This window comes from Cherax quadricarinatus, chromosome 23 (genome assembly GCF_038502225.1).
Source record: "Cherax quadricarinatus isolate ZL_2023a chromosome 23, ASM3850222v1, whole genome shotgun sequence".
In the NCBI taxonomy this organism is placed as follows: domain Eukaryota; kingdom Metazoa; phylum Arthropoda; class Malacostraca; order Decapoda; family Parastacidae; genus Cherax; species Cherax quadricarinatus.
In genome coordinates, this window is record NC_091314.1 from 6739890 (window position 1) to 6760587 (window position 20698).

Sequence of the window (20698 nt, forward strand, 5' to 3'; positions counted from 1 at the left end):
TCTTGGTACAGAGCTCTAGGGAGACTTTTCATGTTACCTCTTTATCCATCCTTAAAGGTCCGTCTCTTATCATCATCGTCTGTCCTCTGTTCGTTAGCTGTCTCCATGCTCTGTACCTCCTTGTTGTACCTTTTACTACTGTTCTTCTAATTTATGAATTAATCGCTGGTTGGGGTACCGTGTCAAATGCTTACCTGCAGTCCAAAACCATTCCTGCCTTCGTTGATCTTCGTTATTCTGCTGTATAACATAAGTACATTAGTACGGTAAGACTTTTAACTTACCTAAATCCATGCTGGGCTACTATAGCGAGGTTCCTTCTCTCTCAGGGCTCAAACAAAGTCTCCCTGGCCATCTTTCCTGGGCTGCTATAGCGAGGTTCCTTCTCTCTCAGGGCTCAAACAAAGTCTCCCTGGCCATCTTTCCTGGGCTGCTATAGCGAGGTTCCTTCTCTCTCAGGGCTCAAACAACGTCTCCCTGGCCATCTTTCCCGTTACTGTGGACAGTGTAAATGTTCAGTGACTCTTGCCTGTAATTCACAGCCTCTTTCCTGTCCTCCGTGCTTGTATGGAAGCCTAATATCTTCCCAGTAGTTGCCCCATCTTCAGTGAAATGTAAGGGAGAGTGAAAGTGCTGGTATGCTCTGTGTGTAGGGGTGAGGGATAGTGAAAGTGCTGGTATGCTCTGTGTGTAGGGGTGAGGGATAGTGAAAGTGCTGGTATGCTCTGTGTGTAGGGGTGAGGGATAGTGAAAGTGCTGGTATGCTCTGTGTGTTGGGGTGAGGGATAGTGAAAGTGCTGGTATGCTCTGTGTGTAGGGGTGAGGGATAGTGAAAGTGCTGGTATGCTCTGTGTGTAGGGGTGAGGGATAATGAAAGGGCTGGTATGCTCTGTGTGTAGGGGTGAGGGATAGTGAAAGTTCCGGGTTGTGACAGTTGTTTCCTCTCAAGCAGGGAGGTGAGGGAAGCGGGTGGTCACCCCCTGAGCATGTCCGTAAGAGGCGCAGCAGCGCACCCAGTGGTGACCCCAGCAATCAGAACTACCCAGGAGGCCTTGGTCAGGTGGGTACAGGTGGCATCTGTCTCAAATTGTGCCTAATGGTGTATATAATATGGGTTCCTATGATGGCATATGTTGCTACGATAGCATAGGCTGTTATGGCTGCATGGGTCAACATAACATAGGCTGTTATGACTGCATGGGTCAACATAGCACAGGCTGTTATGACTGCATGGGTCAACATAGCATAGGCTGTTATGACTGCATGGGTCAACATAGCATAGGCTGTTATGGCTGCATGGGTCAACATAGCATAGGCTGTTATGACTGCATGGGTCAACATAGCATAGGCTGTTATGGCTGCATGGGTCAACATAGCATAGGCTGTTATGACTGCATGGGTTGACAACTAGCAGGGTTGTTACGGCTGCATGGGTGACCGCTAGCATGACGGCTGTTATGACTGCATGGGTGTGACATAGCGTGGGTTGTTACGGCTGCATGGGTCAACGGCTGCGTAGGCTGTTACGGCTGCGTGGGGTGAAACTGCATGGGTTGTTATGGCTGCATGGTTTTAATGACTGTACGGGTTGTGACGGCTGCATGGGTTGTGACGGCTGCGTGGGTTGTGACGGCTGCGTGGGTTGTGACGGCTGCGTGGGTTGTGACGGCTGCATGGGTTGTGACGGCTGCATGGGTTGTGACGGCTGCATGGGTTGTGACGGCTGCATGGGTTGTGACGGCTGCATGGGTTGTCATGGCTGCGTAGGTTGTGACGGCTGCGTGGGTTGTGACGGCTGCGTGTGTTGTGACGGCTGCATGGGTTGTGACGGCTGCATGGGTTGTGACGGCTACATGGGTTGTGACGGCTGCGTGGGTTGTGACGGCTGCGTGGGTTGTGACGTCTGCATGGGTTGTGACGGCTGCATGGGTTGTGACGGCTGCATGGTTTGTGACGGCTGCATGGGTTGTGACGGCTACATGGGTTGTGACGGCTGCATGGGTTGTGACGGCTGCATGAGTTGTGACGGCTGCGTGGGTTGTGACTGCTGCATGGGTTGTGACGGCTGCGTGGGTTGTGACGGCTGTATGGATTGTGACCGCTGCATGAGTTGTGACGGCTGCATGGGTTGTGACGGCTGCGTGGGTTGTGACGGCTGCATGGGTTGTGACGGCTGCATGGGTTGTGACGGCTGCGTGGGTTGTGACGGCTGCATGGGTTGTGACGGCTGCATGGGTTGTGACGGCTGCGTGATTTGTGACGGCTGCATGGGTTGTGACGGCTGCGTGGGTTGTGACGGCTGCATGGGTTGTGACGGCTACATGGGTTGTGACGGCTGCATGAGTTGTGACGGCTGCGTGGGTTGTGACTGCTGCATGGGTTGTGACGGCTGCGTGGGTTGTGACGGCTGTATGGATTGTGACCGCTGCATGAGTTGTGACGGCTGCATGGGTTGTGACGGCTGCATGGGTTGTGACGGCTGCGTGGGTTGTGACGGCTGCATGGGTTGTGACGGCTGCATGGGTTGTGACGGCTGCGTGGGTTGTGACGGCTTCATGGGTTGTGACGGCTGCGTGGGTTGTGACGGCTGCGTGGGTTGTGACGGCTGCGTGGGTTGTGACGGCTGCATGGGTTGTGACGGCTACATGGGTTGTGACGGCTGCATGGGTTGTGACGGCTGCGTGGGTTGTGACGGCTGCATGGGTTGTGACGGCTGCGTGGGTTGTGACGGCTGCATGGGTTGTGACGGCTGCGTGATTTGTGACGGCTGCATGGGTTGTGACGGCTGCGTGGGTTGTGACGGCTGCATGGGTTGTGACGGCTTCATGGGTTGAGACGGCTGCTTGGGTTGTGACGGCTGCGTGGGTTGTGACGGCTGCATGGGTTGTGACGGCTGCATGGGTTGTGACGGCTGCGTGGGTTGTGACGGCTGCATGGGTTGTGACGGCTGCGTGGGTTGTGACGGCTGCATGGGTTGTGACGGCTGCGTGGGTTGTGACGGCTGCGTGGGTTGTGACGGCTGCGTGGGTTGTGACGGCTGCGTGGGTTGTGACGGCTGCGTGGGTTGTGACGGCTGCGTGGGTTGTGACGGCTGCGTGGGTTGTGACGGCTGCGTGGGTTGTGACGGCTGCATGGGTTGTGACGGCTGCATGGGTTGTGACGGCTGCGTGGGTTGTGACGGCTGCATGGGTTGTGACGGCTGCATGGGTTGTGACGGCTGCGTGGGTTGTGACGGCTGCATGGGTTGTGACGGCTGCATGGGTTGTCATGGCTGCGTAGGTTGTGACGGCTGCGTGGGTTGTGACGGCTGCGTGTGTTGTGACGGCTGCATGGGTTGTGACGGCTGCATGGGTTGTGACGACTGCGTGGGTTGTGACGTCTGCATGGGTTGTGACGGCTGCATGGGTTGTGACGGCTGCGTGGGTTGTGACAGCTGCGTGGGTTGTGACGGCTGCATGGGCTGTGACGGCTGCGTGGGTTTTGACGGCTGCATGGGTTGTGACGGCTGCGTGGGTTGTGACGGCTGCATGGTTTGTGACGGCTGCATGGGTTGTGACGGCTACATGGGTTGTGACGGCTGCATGGGTTGTGACGGCTGCATGAGTTGTGACGGCTGCGTGGGTTGTGACTGCTGCATGGGTTGTGACGGCTGCGTGGGTTGTGACGGCTGTATGGATTGTGACCGCTGCATGAGTTGTGACGGCTGCATGGGTTGTGACGGCTGCGTGGGTTGTGACGGCTGCATGGGTTGTGACGGCTGCATGGGTTGTGACGGCTGCGTGGGTTGTGACGGCTGCATGGGTTGTGACGGCTGCATGGGTTGTGACGGCTGCGTGGGTTGTGACGGCTGCGTGGGTTGTGACGGCTGCGTGGGTTGTGACGGCTGCATGGGTTGTGACGGCTGCATGGGTTGTCACGGCTGCATGGGTTGTCATGGCTGCGTGGGTTGTGACGGCTGCGTGGGTTGTGACGTCTGCGTGGGTTGTGACGGCTGCATGGGTTGTGACGGCTGCGTGTGTTGTGACGGCTGCATGGGTTGTGACGGCTGCATGGGTTGTGACGGCTGCATGGGTTGTGACGGCTGCGTGGGTTGTGACGGCTGCGTGGGCTGTGACGGCTGCATGGGTTGTGACGGCTGCATGGGCTGTGACGGCTGCATGGGTTGTGACGGCTGCATGAGTTGTGACGGCTGCATGGGTTCTGACGGCTGCATGGGTTGTGACGGCTGCATGGGTTGTGACGGCTGCATGGCTTGTGACCGCTGCATGGGTTGTGACGGCTGCACGGGTTGTGACGGCTGCATGGGTTGTGACGGCTGCGTGGGTTGTGACGGCTGCATGGGTTGTGACGGCTGCGTAGGTTGTGACGGCTGCGTGGGTTGTGACGGCTGCATGGGTTGTGACGGCTGCATGGGTTGTGACGGCTGCGTGATTTGTGACGGCTGCGTGGGTTGTGACGGCTGCGTGTGTTGTGACGGCTGCATGGGTTGTGACGGCTGCATGGGTTGTGACGGCTACATGGGTTGTGACGGCTTCATGGGTTGTGACGGCTGCATGAGTTGTGACGGCTGCGTGGGTTGTGACTGCATGGGTTGTGACGGCTGCGTGGGTTGTGACGGCTGTATGGATTGTGACCGCTGCATGTTGTGACGGCTGCATGGGTTGTGACGGCTGCATGGGTTGTGACGGCTGCGTGGGTTGTGACGCTGCTGCGTGGGTTGTGACGGCTGCGTGGGTTGTGACGGCTGCATGGGTTGTGACGGCTGCGGTTGTGACGGCTGCATGGGTTGTGACGGCTGCGTGGGTTGTGACGGCTGCATGGGTTGTGACGGCTGCGTGGGTTGTGACGGCTGCGTGGGTTGTGACGGCTGCATGGGTTGTCACGGCTGCATGGGTTGTCACGGCTGCATGGGTTGTCATGGCTGCGTGGGTTGTGACGGCTGCGTGGGTTTGTCACGGCTGCGTGGGTTGTGACGGCTGCGTGTGTTGTGACGGCTGCATGGGTTGTGACGGCTGCATGGGTTGTGACGGCTGCATGGGTTGTGACGGCTGCGTGGGTTGTGACGGCTGCGTGGGTTGTGACGGCTGCATGGGTTGTTACGGCTGCATGGGTTGTGACGGCTGCATGGGTTGTGACGGCTGCATGAGTTGTGACGGCTGCGTGGGTTGTGACTGCTGCATGGGTTGTGACGGCTGCGTGGGTTGTGACGGCTGCATGGGTTGTGACCGCTGCATGGGTTGTGACGGCTGCATGGGTTGTGACGGCTGCATGGGTTGTGACGGCTGCGTGGGTTGTGACGGCTGCATGGGTTGTGACGGCTGCATGAGTTGTGACGGCTGCGTGGGTTGTTACGGCTGCGTGGGTTGTGACGGCTGCATGGGTTGTGACGGCTGCGTGGGTTGTGACGGCTGCGTGGGTTGTGACGGCTGCGTGGGTTGTGACGGCTGCGTGGGTTGTGACGGCTGCGTGGGTTGTGACGGCTGCGTGGGTTGTGACGGCTGCATGGGTTGTGACGGCTGCGTGGGTTGTGACGGCTGCGTGGGTTGTGACGGCTGCGTGGGTTGTGACGGCTGCGTGGGTTGTGACGGCTGCGTGGGTTGTGACGGCTGCATGGGTTGTGACGGCTGCGTGGGTTGTGACGGCTGCGTGGGTTGTGACGGCTGCGTGGGTTGTGACGGCTGCGTGGGTTGTGACGGCTGCGTGGGTTGTGACGGCTGCATGGGTTGTGACGGCTGTCACAACCCATGCAGCCGTCACAACCCACGCAGCCTGTAAAAGTAAAAGGAGATAGAAGAATAAGTGATGAATATGTGACAGAGAATGCGTAAACGAGTTTAAAGAAACAATTGGAATGGATCTTAGAGATGATGACGAAGGAGCAGAGAGACAGGAATCAGAAACATTCACAACACACACGAATGTTAGTCAAATTAATGTATGTAAAGTCACTCCTGAGTATTTAACCACATTCACCCAGTCACCTGTCATTCAGACTTTATACATTCACCCAACTCATTCCCATTCTGACCTTAACCTACAATCACATAGATTGTAGATGACACTGCAACTTCTTGGGATCTTAATACTTGGGAATTCTTTGCTTGCCTAACACTTGGGCACGACCTACTTCCACATTGAACAAATGTGACACCACCTACGACTGCTGCACCTCTCCTGCCTACGGTTTATAAGCTGCTTCTCCGCTCATATGCCGTATTCTATTCAAGATTGATGGACTGACCACATCGACTCAAGGTTGAGGGACTGATTACCTCATTCTCCTCCTGTTCTTCAAGTTTCTCCTATGTATGGACTGATGAAGCCACTGTGTGGCGAAACGTTTCCTCAATAAAGATACCCAAGAGTTGCACATGTGTCTAATTTATCAATCACATAGATGGAACAACTGATAAAAATAACAATTAAATGGCACTAAAAAATGAAAAAATACCTGCCTCGTCGTGATCACAGAGACTAAACTAACTGGCGGGGTTACATGTGAGGTGTTCCCCAGAGGATATTCCATAATGATGATGAAAGAAGAGAAATAGGTCAGGAGCAGCAGCGTTTCGGATCTAAAACTTGTTGACATGGGAAGAGTCAGTTACAAGCTTTGTTTAGTTCTCGGGTTATATAAGGGGATCAGTCACTACAGGAGGTCCGAAGGTATTGTTGCAGCGATAAACAATGTTAACAGATTGCAGAAGCAGCAACCAGAACAAAGGCTAACGTAATGAAAGTGCAATATTTCAGCCATGGAGATATAAGCTGGAAGAAAGGCAGCGCATGTGAGGATACTAGAGACGTAGAGAAGAAAGCTTCTTAAATCTGTAATGTAGAACTTCCTTAATTAAGCAACGAGAGTAAGAGGCAGTGAGGAGCTGGTATGGCTGAATCTTATCTTTACCTCCAGTAAAACTGGCATAGGAAAGAAGTAAATTACCCTTAGAGCAAAGCACTCACTCTGTGTTGACATTCTGCTACCTAAAGGAAGCTAAAGTAAGGAGAAATTGAAAATGGATGAAACTGATATGTATATAGGATGATGATGGAGTGGGCATTTTCTGGCACAAGCACAAAGGGGTTGATGAATTGAGGGAACAGCCCAGTCAGGTAATGACGAAGATTTTCATCTAGAAGTACTGAGAAATGACACACAAGTTTATATCAACCTTTGGGATAATAGACAGCAGACACTGAAAGAACTCAAGGCTTGATCGTAATGTAAAGAGACAAAAACCAGAAACACGAACAAATAAACAGGGGAAAAAAGATCATATCTGATGTCAGAGAACAGGCAAGGTATCGAAAAAATCATAATTGACTCTTTTCGGGTGAGGAGGGAGGCTGAAGTCACAAAAACAAAGTCGCACTAGAAGAAAAATGACATTAAAGGTTGAAAATGTAACGCTGCAAAAGAACAGCGAACACTTTCAGGAAATAATGTAATTATTCAGCGAGCTATCGGAAGATTTTATCGCGTCTTGACTAACGAAAGAGAACCATTACCAGGGACATAAGGAAGCAGAGTTATGCTGCCTTGAAGCCACAAATTAGGAAGTAAAGAAATACCTGATAACATTTACCACAAAGGCATCAGGACCAGAATATCACCACGAGCATTACCAGTTGAAACACTATACATGGCACCCACACAAGTCATTACTGACCCACGAATTGCCAGACGACTCGAAGATAACAAACGTAATATCAGTATTCAGTAAAGGCAAGTGATCACGCACAGAGCAGCGTCCTCACAGAGTGTAACATGATAAACATCATAAAAGAAGTAAATTCTTGAGAGAACGCCAACGTGGATTTAGTAATGGAAGGTCGTGACTTACAAAGAAATATAACAGATTAACAAAGGTCAGTCAGGAAAGAGAGGGATGGGTGAACTGCATATTTTTAGACTGTAAGAAGTGTAATATAGCGCTGCATACAGTACTACTTTACGTATTGGACAAGCTTGCTGAGGTCAAATAAAAACTATTACCATAGATAAAAGAATGCTATATTACTATTATTATTATTATTATTATTATTATTATTATTATTATTATTATTATTATTATTATTATTATTATTATTATTATTATTATTATTATTGGGAAACACCAAACCTGTCCACTGAAATGCACAGAAAAACAATATCAGCTACATTCAGAAATCTCAACAGAGACAAGTTCAAACTTCACGTTGCTTCTAAATATTTCAAAAGGCACTAGCAATATTTCAACAGAGACTTCAATACCGTCTGAAACTCGGCTCACCCTTCAAGTTTTTTTAAAACTTTCACACCATGTATCATAGCAATCTTAACACGTTCAGAGTGAAGTGTTTACCAATTACACAATTGTGTAACCTGGGGCAGTAACACGTCTCAGACTTCATGCCTCTTTTTATTCAGTCTTGTACAAGATCTATATTGCATTTATGTGTTCAGTTATCACTATTTACGGTAAGAAGGGAGTCGACATGTACATCAGTGTACTCACTTACGACACCTTTACTGAAGACGTTTCGGTCATGTGGCGTTAATAACTGCAAATACAGTGAGGGATCAAAGTCCCAGGACCGAAAGGTGAAAGTTCAAGGTTCCAGAACCGAAACGTGAAGGATCAAGGTCCCAGGACCGAAACATCTTCAGTAAAAATGTTCTTAAGTGTTTGCATGCGTGTTTATTTCTCTCTGATAGTTGCCACGTTGATGATCTACCTCGGCGAGGTATTATTGTTAAGCAATGACTAAACTTGTACACTATTGAATGAATATGCATGAATATTATAGAATGTTTCTGTAACTAATGATGATCGTTCCTCCTGCTCGCCTGCTCCCTGCGGCCCACGCTGCTGTACTCGCCTGCCCCCTGCGGCCCACGCTGCTGTACTCGCCTCCTCCCTGCGGCCCACGCTGCTGTACTCGCCTCCTCCCTGCGGCCCACGCTGCTGTACTCGCCTCCTCCCTGCGGCCCACGTTGCTGTTACATCCACCAACCTCACTCCTGGCAAGGTAAACCTTTATACATATATTTGTATTATTAACATCAACAGACACGATACAACATACAGACGTCTTTTTCACGTCACGGGTGATCGGAGTTCATTAATGAAAGTAGGTAATACCAAGAGACTAGGTAATACCAAGAGACTAGGTAATACCAACAGACTAGGTAATACTAAGAAACTAAGCGAGTGTAGAGCTCTAGAGGAATTCTTTGCATATAGATTACAAGATAATGTTATATCAGACACGTACTATATATTAATTGCTTACTGAAACAGCAACGTGATGGTATCCTTGACACGGAGATTCCTCCTACACCTCTACGCTTGTCTGACCTACTGACACGGAGATTCCTCCTACACCTCTACGCTTGTCTGACCTACTGACACGGAGATTCCTCCTACACCTCTACGCTTGTCTGACCTACTGACACGGAGATTCCTCCTACACCTCTACGCTTGTCTGACCTACTGACACGGAGATTCCTCCTACACCTCTACGCTTGTCTGACCTACTGACACGGAGATTCCTCCTACACCTCTACGCTTGTCTGACCTACTGACACGGAGATTCCTCCTACACCTCTACGCTTGTCTGACCTACTGACACGGAGATTCCTCCTACACCTCTACGCTTGTCTGACCTACTGACACGGAGATTCCTCCTACACCTCTACGCTTGTCTGACCTACTGACACGGAGATTCCTCCTACACCTCTACGCTTGTCTGACCTACTGACACGGAGATTCCTCCTACACCTCTACGCTTGTCTGACCTACTGACACGGAGATTCCTCCTACACCTCTACGCTTGTCTGACCTACTGACACGGAGATTCCTCCTACATCTCTACGCTTGTCTGACCTACTGACACGGAGATTCGTCCTACATCTCTACGCTTGTCTGACCTACTGACACGGAGATTCCTCCTACATCTCTACGCTTGTCTGACCTACTGACACGGAGATTCCTCCTACATCTCTACGCTTGTCTGACCTACTGACACGGAGATTCCTCCTACATCTCTACGCTTGTCTGACCTACTGACACGGAGAATCCTCCTACATCTCTACGCTTGTCTGACCTACTGACACGGAGATTCCTCCTACACCTCTACGCTTGTCTGACCTACTGACACGGAGATTCCTCCTACATCTCTACGCTTGTCTGACCTACTGACACGGAGATTCCTCCTACACCTCTACGCTTGTCTGACCTACTGACACGGAGATTCCTCCTACATCTCTACGCTTGTCTGACCTACTGACACGGAGATTCCTCCTACATCTCTACGCTTGTCTGACCTACTGACACGGAGATTCCTCCTACATCTCTACGCTTGTCTGACCTACTGACACGCTCTACTTCCACATGACTTGTGAAATCTCAGTAACACGATAGCAGGCAACTAGCAGTACACTCGAGATTCCTTACGCAGCCCCGTTGCTCGGTTGCTGCTGCTGCTGCTGCTGCTGCTGCTGCTGCTGCTGCTGCTGCTGCTGCTGCTGCTGCTGCTGCTGCTGCTGCTGCTGCTGCAGCTGCTGCAGCTGCTGCTGCTGCTGCTGCTGCTGCTGCTGCTGCTGCTGCTGCTGCTGCTGCTGCTGCTGCTGCTGCTGCTGCTGCTGCTGCTGCTGCTGCTGCTGCTGCTGCTGCTGCTGCTGCTGCTGCTGCTGCTGCTGCTGCTGCTGCTGCTGTAGTACTTTTTGCTAGTTGGTGGTAACAGATAATCTAGTTATGATGTGCTTTGCTAGTAGGTGTAGTGGACATGTGCTGAAGTAGCTCTGTGTATCCCTCTAACCGTGTGTGTGTGTGTGTATCCCTCAGGCGGCGGAGTACGTGTTTACGGACATGCAGAGCCCTGATCGCCATGACCACGCTCAGTCATGCTACTCCACAACGTACAAGAGAGCTAATGCTCTCCTCCAGTGGTTTGACACAGTGAGTATCACCCCTCTATACAGTGAGTATTCCCCTCTATACAGTGAGTATTCCCCTCTATACAGTGAGTATTCCCCTCTATACAGTGAGTATTCCCCTCTATACAGTGAGTATTCCCCTCTATACAGTGAGTATTCCCCTCTATACAGTGAGTATTCCCCTCTATAAAGTGAGTATTCCCCTCTATACAGTGAGTATTCCCCTCTATACAGTGGGTATTCCCCTCTATGCAGTAAGTATTCCCCTCTATACAGTGAGTATTCCCCTCAAGTGAGTATCCCCCACCTCACCGTATCCACCCTCTCACAGTGAGTATCCCCACTCCTCCTCTCATCCTCATTGTCAACAACGCACCTAAACTACCAAAAATACCACTAAATTACCAAAATGCACTAAATACACTAAATTACCAACGCACCTAAATTACCAAAAATACCACTAAACATCGTGGCTCACCACTTACCAGTCAGTTACTCAACCAACTAAACATCGTGGCTCACCAAACACTTACCAGTCAGTTACTCAACCAACTAAACATCGTGGTTCACCAAACACTTACCAGTCAGTTGCTCAACCAACTAAACATCGTGGTTCACCAAACACTTACCAGTCAGTTACTCAACCAACTAAACATCGTGGCTCACCAAACACTTACCAGTCAGTTACTCAACCAACTAAACATCGTGGCTCACCAAACACTTACCAGTCAGTTACTCAACCAACTAAACATCGTGGTTCACCAAACACTTACCAGTCAGTTACTCAACCAACTAAACATCGTGGTTCACCAAACACTTACCAGTCAGTTGCTCAACCAACTAAACATCGTGGTTCACCAAACACTTACCAGTCAGTTACTCAACCAACTAAACATCGTGGCTCACCAAACACTTACCAGTCAGTTACTCAACCAACTAAACATCGTGGTTCACCAAACACTTACCAGTCAGTTGCTCAACCAACTAAACATCGTGGTTCACCAAACACTTACCAGTCAGTTACTCAACCAACTAAACATCGTGGCTCACCAAACACTTACCAGTCAGTTACTCAACCAACTAAACATCGTGGCTCACCAAACACTTACCAGTCAGTTGCTCAACCAACTAAACATCGTGGCTCACCAAACACTTACCAGTCAGTTACTCAACCAACTAAACATCGTGGCTCACCAAACACTTATCAGTCAGTTACTCAACCAACTAAACATCGTGGCTCACCAAACACTTACCAGTCAGTTGCTCAACCAACTAAACATCGTGGCTCACCAAACACTTACCAGTCAGTTACTCAACCAACTAAACATCGTGGCTCACCAAACACTTACCAGTCAGTTGCTCAACCAACTAAACATCGTGGCTCACCAAACACTTACCAGTCAGTTGCTCAACCAACTAAACATCGTGGTTCACCAAACACTTACCAATCAGTTGCTCAACCAACTAAACATCGTGGTTCACCAAACACTTACCAGTCAGTTACTCAACCAACTAAACATCGTGGCTCACCAAACACTTACCAGTCAGTTGCTCAACCAACTAAACATCGTGGCTCACCAAACACTTACCAGTCAGTTACTCAACCAACTAAACATCGTGGTTCACCAAACACTTACCAATCAGTTGTTCAACCAACTAAACATCGTGGTTCACCAAACACTTACCAGTCAGTTACTCAACCAACTAAACATCGTGGCTCACCAAACACTTACCAGTCAGTTACTCAACCAACTAAACATCGTGGCTCACCAAACACTTACCAGTCAGTTACTCAACCAACTAAACATCGTGGTTCACCAAACACTTACCAGTCAGTTACTCAACCAACTAAACATCGTGGCTCACCAAACACTTACCAGTCAGTTACTCAACCAACTAAACATCGTGGCTCACCAAACACTTACCAGTCAGTTACTCAACCAACTAAACATCGTGGCTCACCAAACACTTACCAGTCAGTTACTCAACCAACTAAACATCGTGGCTCACCAAACACTTACCAGTCAGTTACTCAACCAACTAAACATCGTGGCTCACCAAACACTTACCAGTCAGTTACTCAACCAACTAAACATCGTGGCTCACCAAACACTTACCAGTCAGTTACTCAACCAACTAAACATCGTGGTTCACCAAACACTTACCAGTCAGTTGCTCAACCAAATAAACATCGTGGTTCACCAAACACTTACCAGTCAGTTACTCAACCAACTAAACATCGTGGCTCACCAAACACTTACCAGTCAGTTACTCAACCAACTAAACATCGTGGCTCACCAAACACTTACCAGTCAGTTACTCAACCAACTAAACATCGTGGCTCACCAAACACTTACCAGTCAGTTACTCAACCAACTAAACATCGTGGCTCACCAAACACTTACCAGTCAGTTGCTCAACCAACTAAACAGTCCTGATCCTTCCCGCCCTCATTCCCCATACTAATGTAGTCTTAAACTCCTAATAAACTTTCATACGAAAGTATCCCTTCATAGAATAAAACCTTTGTCAAAATATATGTAAAAAATAGATATATTTGTAACTCTATATGAATGTTTTATCCTGGAATATTAACTCTGGAAATAAACCTAACAGGAGATTTATTTTAGGTTTATTTATGACTGTATACGAATGTTTAATCGTGGAATATTAACTCTGGAAATAAATTTAGATGGTGATGTGTTGTGGCGGTGTTTCAGGTGATCAATACGACGATCATGAAGGATTTGCACGACATTAATCAGAAGGTGATGGCGAAGACACTGGAGCTGCGTCGGGAGAGAGTACGTCTGATCCAGGAGAAGGTGAGACGTATTGAGTGCCATCCCAGAACGTGAGTGTGACGCAACACAGGCAGGGGTGAACCACGGGTGTGACGCAACACAGGCAGGGGTGAACCACGGGTGTGACGCGACACAGGCAGGGGTGAACCACGGGTGTGACGCGACACAGGCAGGGGTGAACCACGGGTGTGACGCGACACAGGCAGGGGTGAACCACGGGTGTGACGCAACACAGACAGGGGTGAACCACGGGTGTGACGCGACACAGGCAGGGGTGAACCACGGGTGTAGTGCAACACAGACAGGGGTGAACCACGGGTGTGACGCGACACAGGCAGGGGTGAACCACGGGTGTGACGCAACACAGACAGGGGTGAACCACGGGTGTGACGCGACACAGGCAGGGGTGAACCACGGGTGTGACGCGACACAGGCAGGGGTGAACCACGGGTGTGACGCAACACAGGCAGGGGTGAACCACGGGTGTGACGCAACACAGGCAGGGGTGAACCACGGGTGTAGTGCAACACAGGCAGGGGTGAACCACGGGTGTGACGCAACACAGGCAGGGGTGAACCACGGGTGTGACGCAACACAGGCAGGGGTGAACCACGGGTGTGACGCAACACAGGCAGGGGTGAACCACGGGTGTGACGCAACACACAGAACCAGGGGTGACGAACCACAGGGGTGTGACGCAACACAGGCAGGGGTGAACCACGGGTGTAGTGCAACACAGGCAGGGGTGAACCACGGGTGTAGTGCAACACAGGCAGAGATATACAACTCTCAGCGTATATACACGGAGATATACAACTCTCAGCGTATATACACGGAGATATACAACTCTCAGCGTATATACACGGAGATATACAACTCTCAGCGTATATACACGGAGATATACAACTCTCAGCGTATATACACGGAGATATACAACTCTCAGCGTATATACACGGAGATATACAACTCTCAGCGTATATACACGGAGATATACAACTCTCAGCGTATATACACGGAGATATACAACTCTCAGCGTATATACACGGAGATATACAACTCTGTGTTTATACATTGGAATAAGTCTTTCCTCTAGTCTTTATACCTTTGTCATATATTCTTTATATAGATGAACCGTCCAAATGTCCAGTTTCCAGCTGTGTGCCAGCTGGTGTAGTGACTTACTGTGTGCCAGCTGGTATAGTGACTTACTGTGTGGCAGCTGGTGTAGTGACTTACTGTGTGGCAGCTGGTGTAGTGACTTACTGTGTGCCAGCTGGTGTAGTGACTTACTGTGTGCCAGCTGGTGTAGTGACTTACTGTGTGGCAGCTGGTGTAGTGACTTACTGTGTGGCAGCTGGTGTAATAACTTACTGTGTGGCAGCTGGTGTAGTGATTTACTGTGTGGTAGCTGGTGTAGTGACTTACTGTGTGCCAGCTGGTGTAGTGACTTACTGTGTGGCAGCTGGTGTAGGGACTTACTGTGTGGCAGCTGGTGTAGTGACTTACTGTGTGGCAGCTGGTGTAGTGACTTACTGTGTGGCAGCTGGTGTAATAACTTACTGTGTGGCAGCTGGTGTAGTGATTTACTGTGTGGTAGCTGGTGTAGTGACTTACTGTGTGCCAGCTGGTGTAGTGACTTACTGTGTGCCAGCTGGTGTAGTGACTTACTGTGTGCCAGCTGGTGTAGTGACTTACTGTGTGGTAGCTGGTGTAGTGACTTACTGTGTGGCAGCTGGTGTAGTGACTTACTGTGTGGCAGCTGGTGTAGTGACTTACTGTGTGGCAGCTGGTGTAGTGACTTACTGTGTGGTAGCTGGTGTAGTGACTTACTGTGTGGCAGCTGGTGTAGTGACTTACTGTGTGGCAGCTTGTGTAGTGACTTACTGTGTGGCAGCTGGTGTAGTGACTTACTGTGTGGTAGCTGGTGTAGTGACTTACTGTGTGGCAGCTGGTGTAGTGACTTACTGTGTGGCAGCTGGTGTAGTGACTTACTGTGTGGTAGCTGGTGTAGTGACTTACTGTGTGGTAGCTGGTGTAGTGACTTACTGTGTGGCAGCTGGTGTAGTGACTTACTGTGTGGCAGCTGGTGTAGTGACTTACTGTGTGGCAGCTGGTGTAGTGACTTACTGTGTGGCAGCTGGTGTAGTGACTTACTGTGTGGCAGCTGGTGTATTGACTTACTGTGTGCCAGCTGGTGTAGTGACTTACTGTGTGCCAGCTGGTGTAGTGATTTACTGTGTGGCAGCTGGTGTAGTGACTTACTGTGTGCCAGCTGGTGTAGTGACTTACTGTGTGGCAGCTGGTGTAGTGACTTACTGTGTGGCAGCTGGTGTAGTGACTTACTGTGTGGCAGCTGGTGTAGTGACTTACTGTGTGGTAGCTGGTGTAGTGACTTACTGTGTGCCAGCTGGTATAGTGACTTACTGTGTGGTAGCTGGTGTAGTGACTTACTGTGTGCCAGCTGGTATAGTGACTTACTGTGTGGCAGCTGGTGTAGTGACTTACTGTGTGGCAGCTGGTGTAGTGACTTACTGTGTGGCAGCTGGTGTAGTGATTTACTGTGTGGCAGCTGGTGTAGTGACTGTGTACCAGCTGGTGTAGTGACCTTACCGTGTGCCAGCTGGTGTAGTGACTTACTGTGTGCCAGCTTGTGTAGTGACTTACAGTGTGCCAGCTGGTGTAGTAACTTACTGTGTGCCAGCTGGTGTAATGACTTACTGTGTGCCAGCTGGTGTAGTGACTGTGTACCAGCTGGTGTAGTGACTTACTGTATGCCAGCTTGTGTAGTGACTTACTGTGTGCCAGCTGGTGTAGTGACTTTCAGTGTGCCAGCTTGTGTAGTGACTTACTGTGTGGCAGCTGGTGTAGTGACTGTGTACCAACTGGTGTAGTGACTTACTGTGTGCCAGCTGGTGTAATGACTTACTGTGTGCCAGCTGGTGTAGTGACTGTGTACCAGCTGGTGTAGTGACTTACTGTATGCCAGCTTGTGTAGTGACTTACTGTGTGGCAGCTGGTGTAGTGACTTACTGTGTTGCAGCTGGTGTAGTGACTTACTGTGTGGCAGCTGGTGTAGTGACTTACTGTGTGGCAGCTGGTATAGTGACTTACTGTGTGGCAGCTGGTGTAGTGACTTACTGTGTGGCAGCTGGTGTAGTGACTTACTGTGTGGCAGCTGGTGTAGTGACTTACTGTGTGGCAGCTGGTGTAGTGACTTACTGTGTGGCAGCTGGTGTAGTGACTTACTGTGTGGCAGCTGGTGTAGTGACTTACTGTGTGGCAGCTGGTGTAGTGACTTACTGTGTGGCAGCTGGTGTAGTGACTTACTGTGTGGCAGCTGGTGTAATGACTTACTGTGTGGTAGCTGGTGTAGTGACTTACTGTGTGGCAGCTGGTGTAGTGACTTACTGTGTGGCAGCTGGTGTAGTGACTTACTGTGTGGCAGCTGGTGTAGTGACTTACTGTGTGGCAGCTGGTGTAGTGACTTACTGTGTGGCAGCTGGTGTAGTGATTTACTGTGTGGCAGCTGGTGTAGTGACTGTGTACCAGCTGGTGTAGTGACCTTACTGTGTGGCAGCTGGTGTAGTGACTTACTGTGTGCCAGCTTGTGTAGTGACTTACAGTGTGCCAGCTGGTGTAGTAACTTACTGTGTGCCAGCTGGTGTAATGACTTACTGTGTGCCAGCTGGTGTAGTGACTGTGTACCAGCTGGTGTAGTGACTTACTGTATGCCAGCTTGTGTAGTGACTTACTGTGTGCCAGCTGGTGTAGTGACTTTCAGTGTGCCAGCTTGTGTAGTGACTTACTGTGTGGCAGCTGGTGTAGTGACTGTGTACCAACTGGTGTAGTGACTTACTGTGTGCCAGCTGGTGTAATGACTTACTGTGTGCCAGCTGGTGTAGTGACTGTGTACCAGCTGGTGTAGTGACTTACTGTATGCCAGCTTGTGTAGTGACTTACTGTGTGGCAGCTGGTGTAGTGACTTTCTGTGTTGCAGCTGGTGTAGTGACTTACTGTGTGGCAGCTGGTGTAGTGACTTACTGTGTGGCAGCTGGTGTAGTGACTTACTGTGTGGCAGCTGGTGTAGTGACTTACTGTGTGGCAGCTGGTGTAGTGACTTACTGTGTGGCAGCTGGTGTAGTGACTTACTGTGTGGCAGCTGGTGTAGTGACTTACTGTGTGGCAGCTGGTGTAGTGACTTACTGTGTGGTAGCTGGTGTAGTGACTTACTGTGTGGCAGCTGGTGTAGTGACTTACTGTGTGGCAGCTGGTGTAGTGACTTACTGTGTGGCAGCTGGTGTAGTGACTGGAGGTGTCCCGTCCTCTCTACACACTGTTGATCCATTATATTACTCTCTGATCGCGAGTTCTATCCCCATCCGTGATATGGTTTATCCATTACATTGTTTCAACAGTCCATACTGATTTAACGCTTCCTTGTTTACAGAATAATAATAATAATAATAATAATAATAATAATAATAATAATAATAATAATATTATTATTATTATTATTATTATTATTATTATTTTTATTATTATTATTATTATTATTATTATTATTATTATTATTATTACCGTCTATTCGACTTTATCTGGAGTTGACCAGAAATAAGACTTACTTTGTCTGACTTTTTTGGGTTATCGTGGGTTCGCTACACATGTGCTGCTATGTATGATAATCTGTGTAACTGTCTTTGTGTATACCTGAATAAACTTACTATGTGTACATGTGGAAGCAGTGTTGAGGCAGTGTTGAGGCAGCATTGAGGCAGTGTTGAGGCAGTGTTGAGGCAATGAGGCAGTATTGAGGCAGTGTTGAGGCAGTGTTGAGGCAGTGTTGAGGAAATGAGGCAGTATTGAGGCAGTGTTGAGGCAGTGTTGAGGCAGTGTTGAGGCAGTATTGAGGCAGTGTTGAGGCAGTGTTGAGGCAATGGGGCAGTATTGAGGCAGTGTTGAGGCAGTGTTGAGGCAGTGTTGAGGCAGTATTGAGGCAGTATTGAGGCAATGAGGCAGTGTTGAGGCAGTGTTGAGGCAGTGTTGAGGCAGTGTTGAGGCAGTGTTGAGGCAGTATTGAGGCAGTGTTGAGGCAGTATTGAGGCATTGAGGCAGTATTGAGGCAGTGTTGAGGCAGTGTTGAGGCAGTGTTGAGGCAGTGTTGAGGCAGTGTTGAGGCAGTACTGAGGCAGTGTTGAGGCAGTATTGAGGCAGTGTTGAGGCAGTGTTGAGGCAATGAGGCAGTATTGAGGCAGTGTTGAGGCAGTGTTGAGGCAGTGTTGAGGCAGCATTGAGGCAGTGTTGAGGCAGTGTTCAGGCAGTGTTGAGGCAGTGTTCAGGCAGTGTTGAGGCAGTATTGAGGCAGTATTGAGGCAGTGTTGAGGCAGTGTTGAGGCAGTGTTGAGGCAGTGTTGAGGCAGTGTTGAGGCAGTGAGGCAGTGAGGCAGTGTTGAGGCAGTGTTGAGGCAATGAGGCAGTATTGAGGCAGTGTTCAGGCAGTGTTGAGGCAGTGTTGAGGCAGTGAGGCAGTGAGGCAGTGTTGAGTGCACTTACTCATCGCTTCCTCTCTCTGGCTGACATTCTCAATATTTCATCACACAATCTATATTCCTCCTGGGGCCTCTTATCGCTTCACTCACACTCACTATGCACTACCATTTATCTCTCCCCTTGTATATTCAATTTATCCAGGTATTTTTTATTGGGATTTGCAATCATTCTCATTTACGCAAGATTACTGCAACATCTGCAAGCATGATCATGTGTGTGTGTGTGTGTGTGTGTGTGTGTGTGTGTGTGTGTGTGTGTGTGTGTGTGTGTGTGTGTGTGTGTGTGTGTGTGTGTGTGTGTGTGTGTGTGTGTGTGTGTGTGTGTGTGTGTGTGTGTGTGTGTGTGTGTGTGTGTGTGTGTGTGTGTGTGTGTGTGTGTGTATGTGCGTGTGTGTGTACTCACCTAATTGTGATTGTAGGGGTCGAGTCACATTTCCTGTACTCACCTAACTGTGGTTCCAGGAGTCGATTCATAGCTCCTGGCCCCGTGTGTGTGTGTGTGCATGTTAGAACACTTCCCACCCCCTTCCTCGTATCAGCTGTGCCTCAGGTATATACATTCTCGTGCAGGCACAACAGATGTGGGGCACCAACATCGATCTGGACACCACACTAGGAACAACCAGCGTGGACCTGGATCAGCTTTCCCGGGGTCTGGTTACTGACGGTCAGGCCGTCAAGGTGGACGGAGACGTGAGTCTTGCTCTCTCTTATTGCCTTACCTTCATCAGTCTTTTCACATTATCAGCACAAGTTGGTGGAAAAGCGGTTTCTGTCCCCACATTTAACGAATATGTTAATTCTCGTTTACGAAGCATTAAATCGACACCTGAAAGTCGGTTGAATTTAGTGGGCAGTATTAAAGGGACATTGTAGTGTACCTTAGATAGAGCTGAGATTCCAACTGAGATTGGGCATAATAACAGCTCTTGGCCTGTAAATACAACGGTATTAATAAGCAAGACACGTGTACAACAGTTAAGAATCTCTATTCCGAAACGTTTCGCCTATACAGTAGAATTCTTCAATCCCTGGAGAGGGATTCGGAGGTCAGCGTCCCCCGCGGCCCGGTCTGAGACCAGGCCTCGTGGTGGATCAGGATGGTGTAATCAGTCCATCATCCTTGAAGACGTAGTTTTGAGGTGGTCAGTCCCTCAGCCTGGAGAAGAGTTTTGTTCCATAGACTGAAACGTCATCAAGGCTGACTCCTCTGTACTCGACTGAAGAAGCCTGCTGTGTAGGCGAAACGTTTAGGAATAAAGATACCTAACTGCTGCATATGTGTCACATTAACTTGTCAGTACTGTGTATCATTATCATATTCACAACGGCATTAACCTGAGCTAGAGCTCATCTGAATTATCCAATACGAATAAAAAATATATATTCAGCTCGCCGCCCTTGTTGCTAAAAGCTAAGACAATAAT

At 49.5% G+C, this 20698-nt stretch overlaps 2 protein-coding genes across 4 annotated transcripts in view; one reads left to right on the forward strand and one right to left on the reverse strand.

The window, feature by feature from the left end:
• Window positions 1-20698, forward strand: part of synr (sayonara) — a 95684-nt gene that overhangs the window by 71505 nt on the left and 3481 nt on the right. For 2 of the 3 annotated variants that reach the window (XM_070088127.1, XM_070088128.1), the window contains 4 exons: window positions 953-1060; window positions 10860-10943; window positions 13642-13746; window positions 19842-19964. In XM_070088127.1, coding sequence (XP_069944228.1) covers window positions 953-1060; window positions 10860-10943; window positions 13642-13746; window positions 19842-19964 — 420 coding nt within the window. Of the gene's footprint in view, window positions 1-952; window positions 1061-10829; window positions 10944-13641; window positions 13747-19841; window positions 19965-20698 lie in introns of all 3 variants that reach the window. The other variant, XM_070088129.1, reaches the window with a different exon arrangement.
• On the reverse strand, window positions 10436-10772 carry LOC138853146 (putative cyclin-dependent serine/threonine-protein kinase DDB_G0272797/DDB_G0274007). The gene is made up of 2 exons (XM_070088132.1): window positions 10749-10772; window positions 10436-10711 (listed from the first exon to the last, which is right to left on the reverse strand). The coding sequence occupies exons 1-2, from the start codon at window positions 10770-10772 to the stop codon at window positions 10436-10438; spliced, it is 300 nt and encodes a 99-aa protein (XP_069944233.1).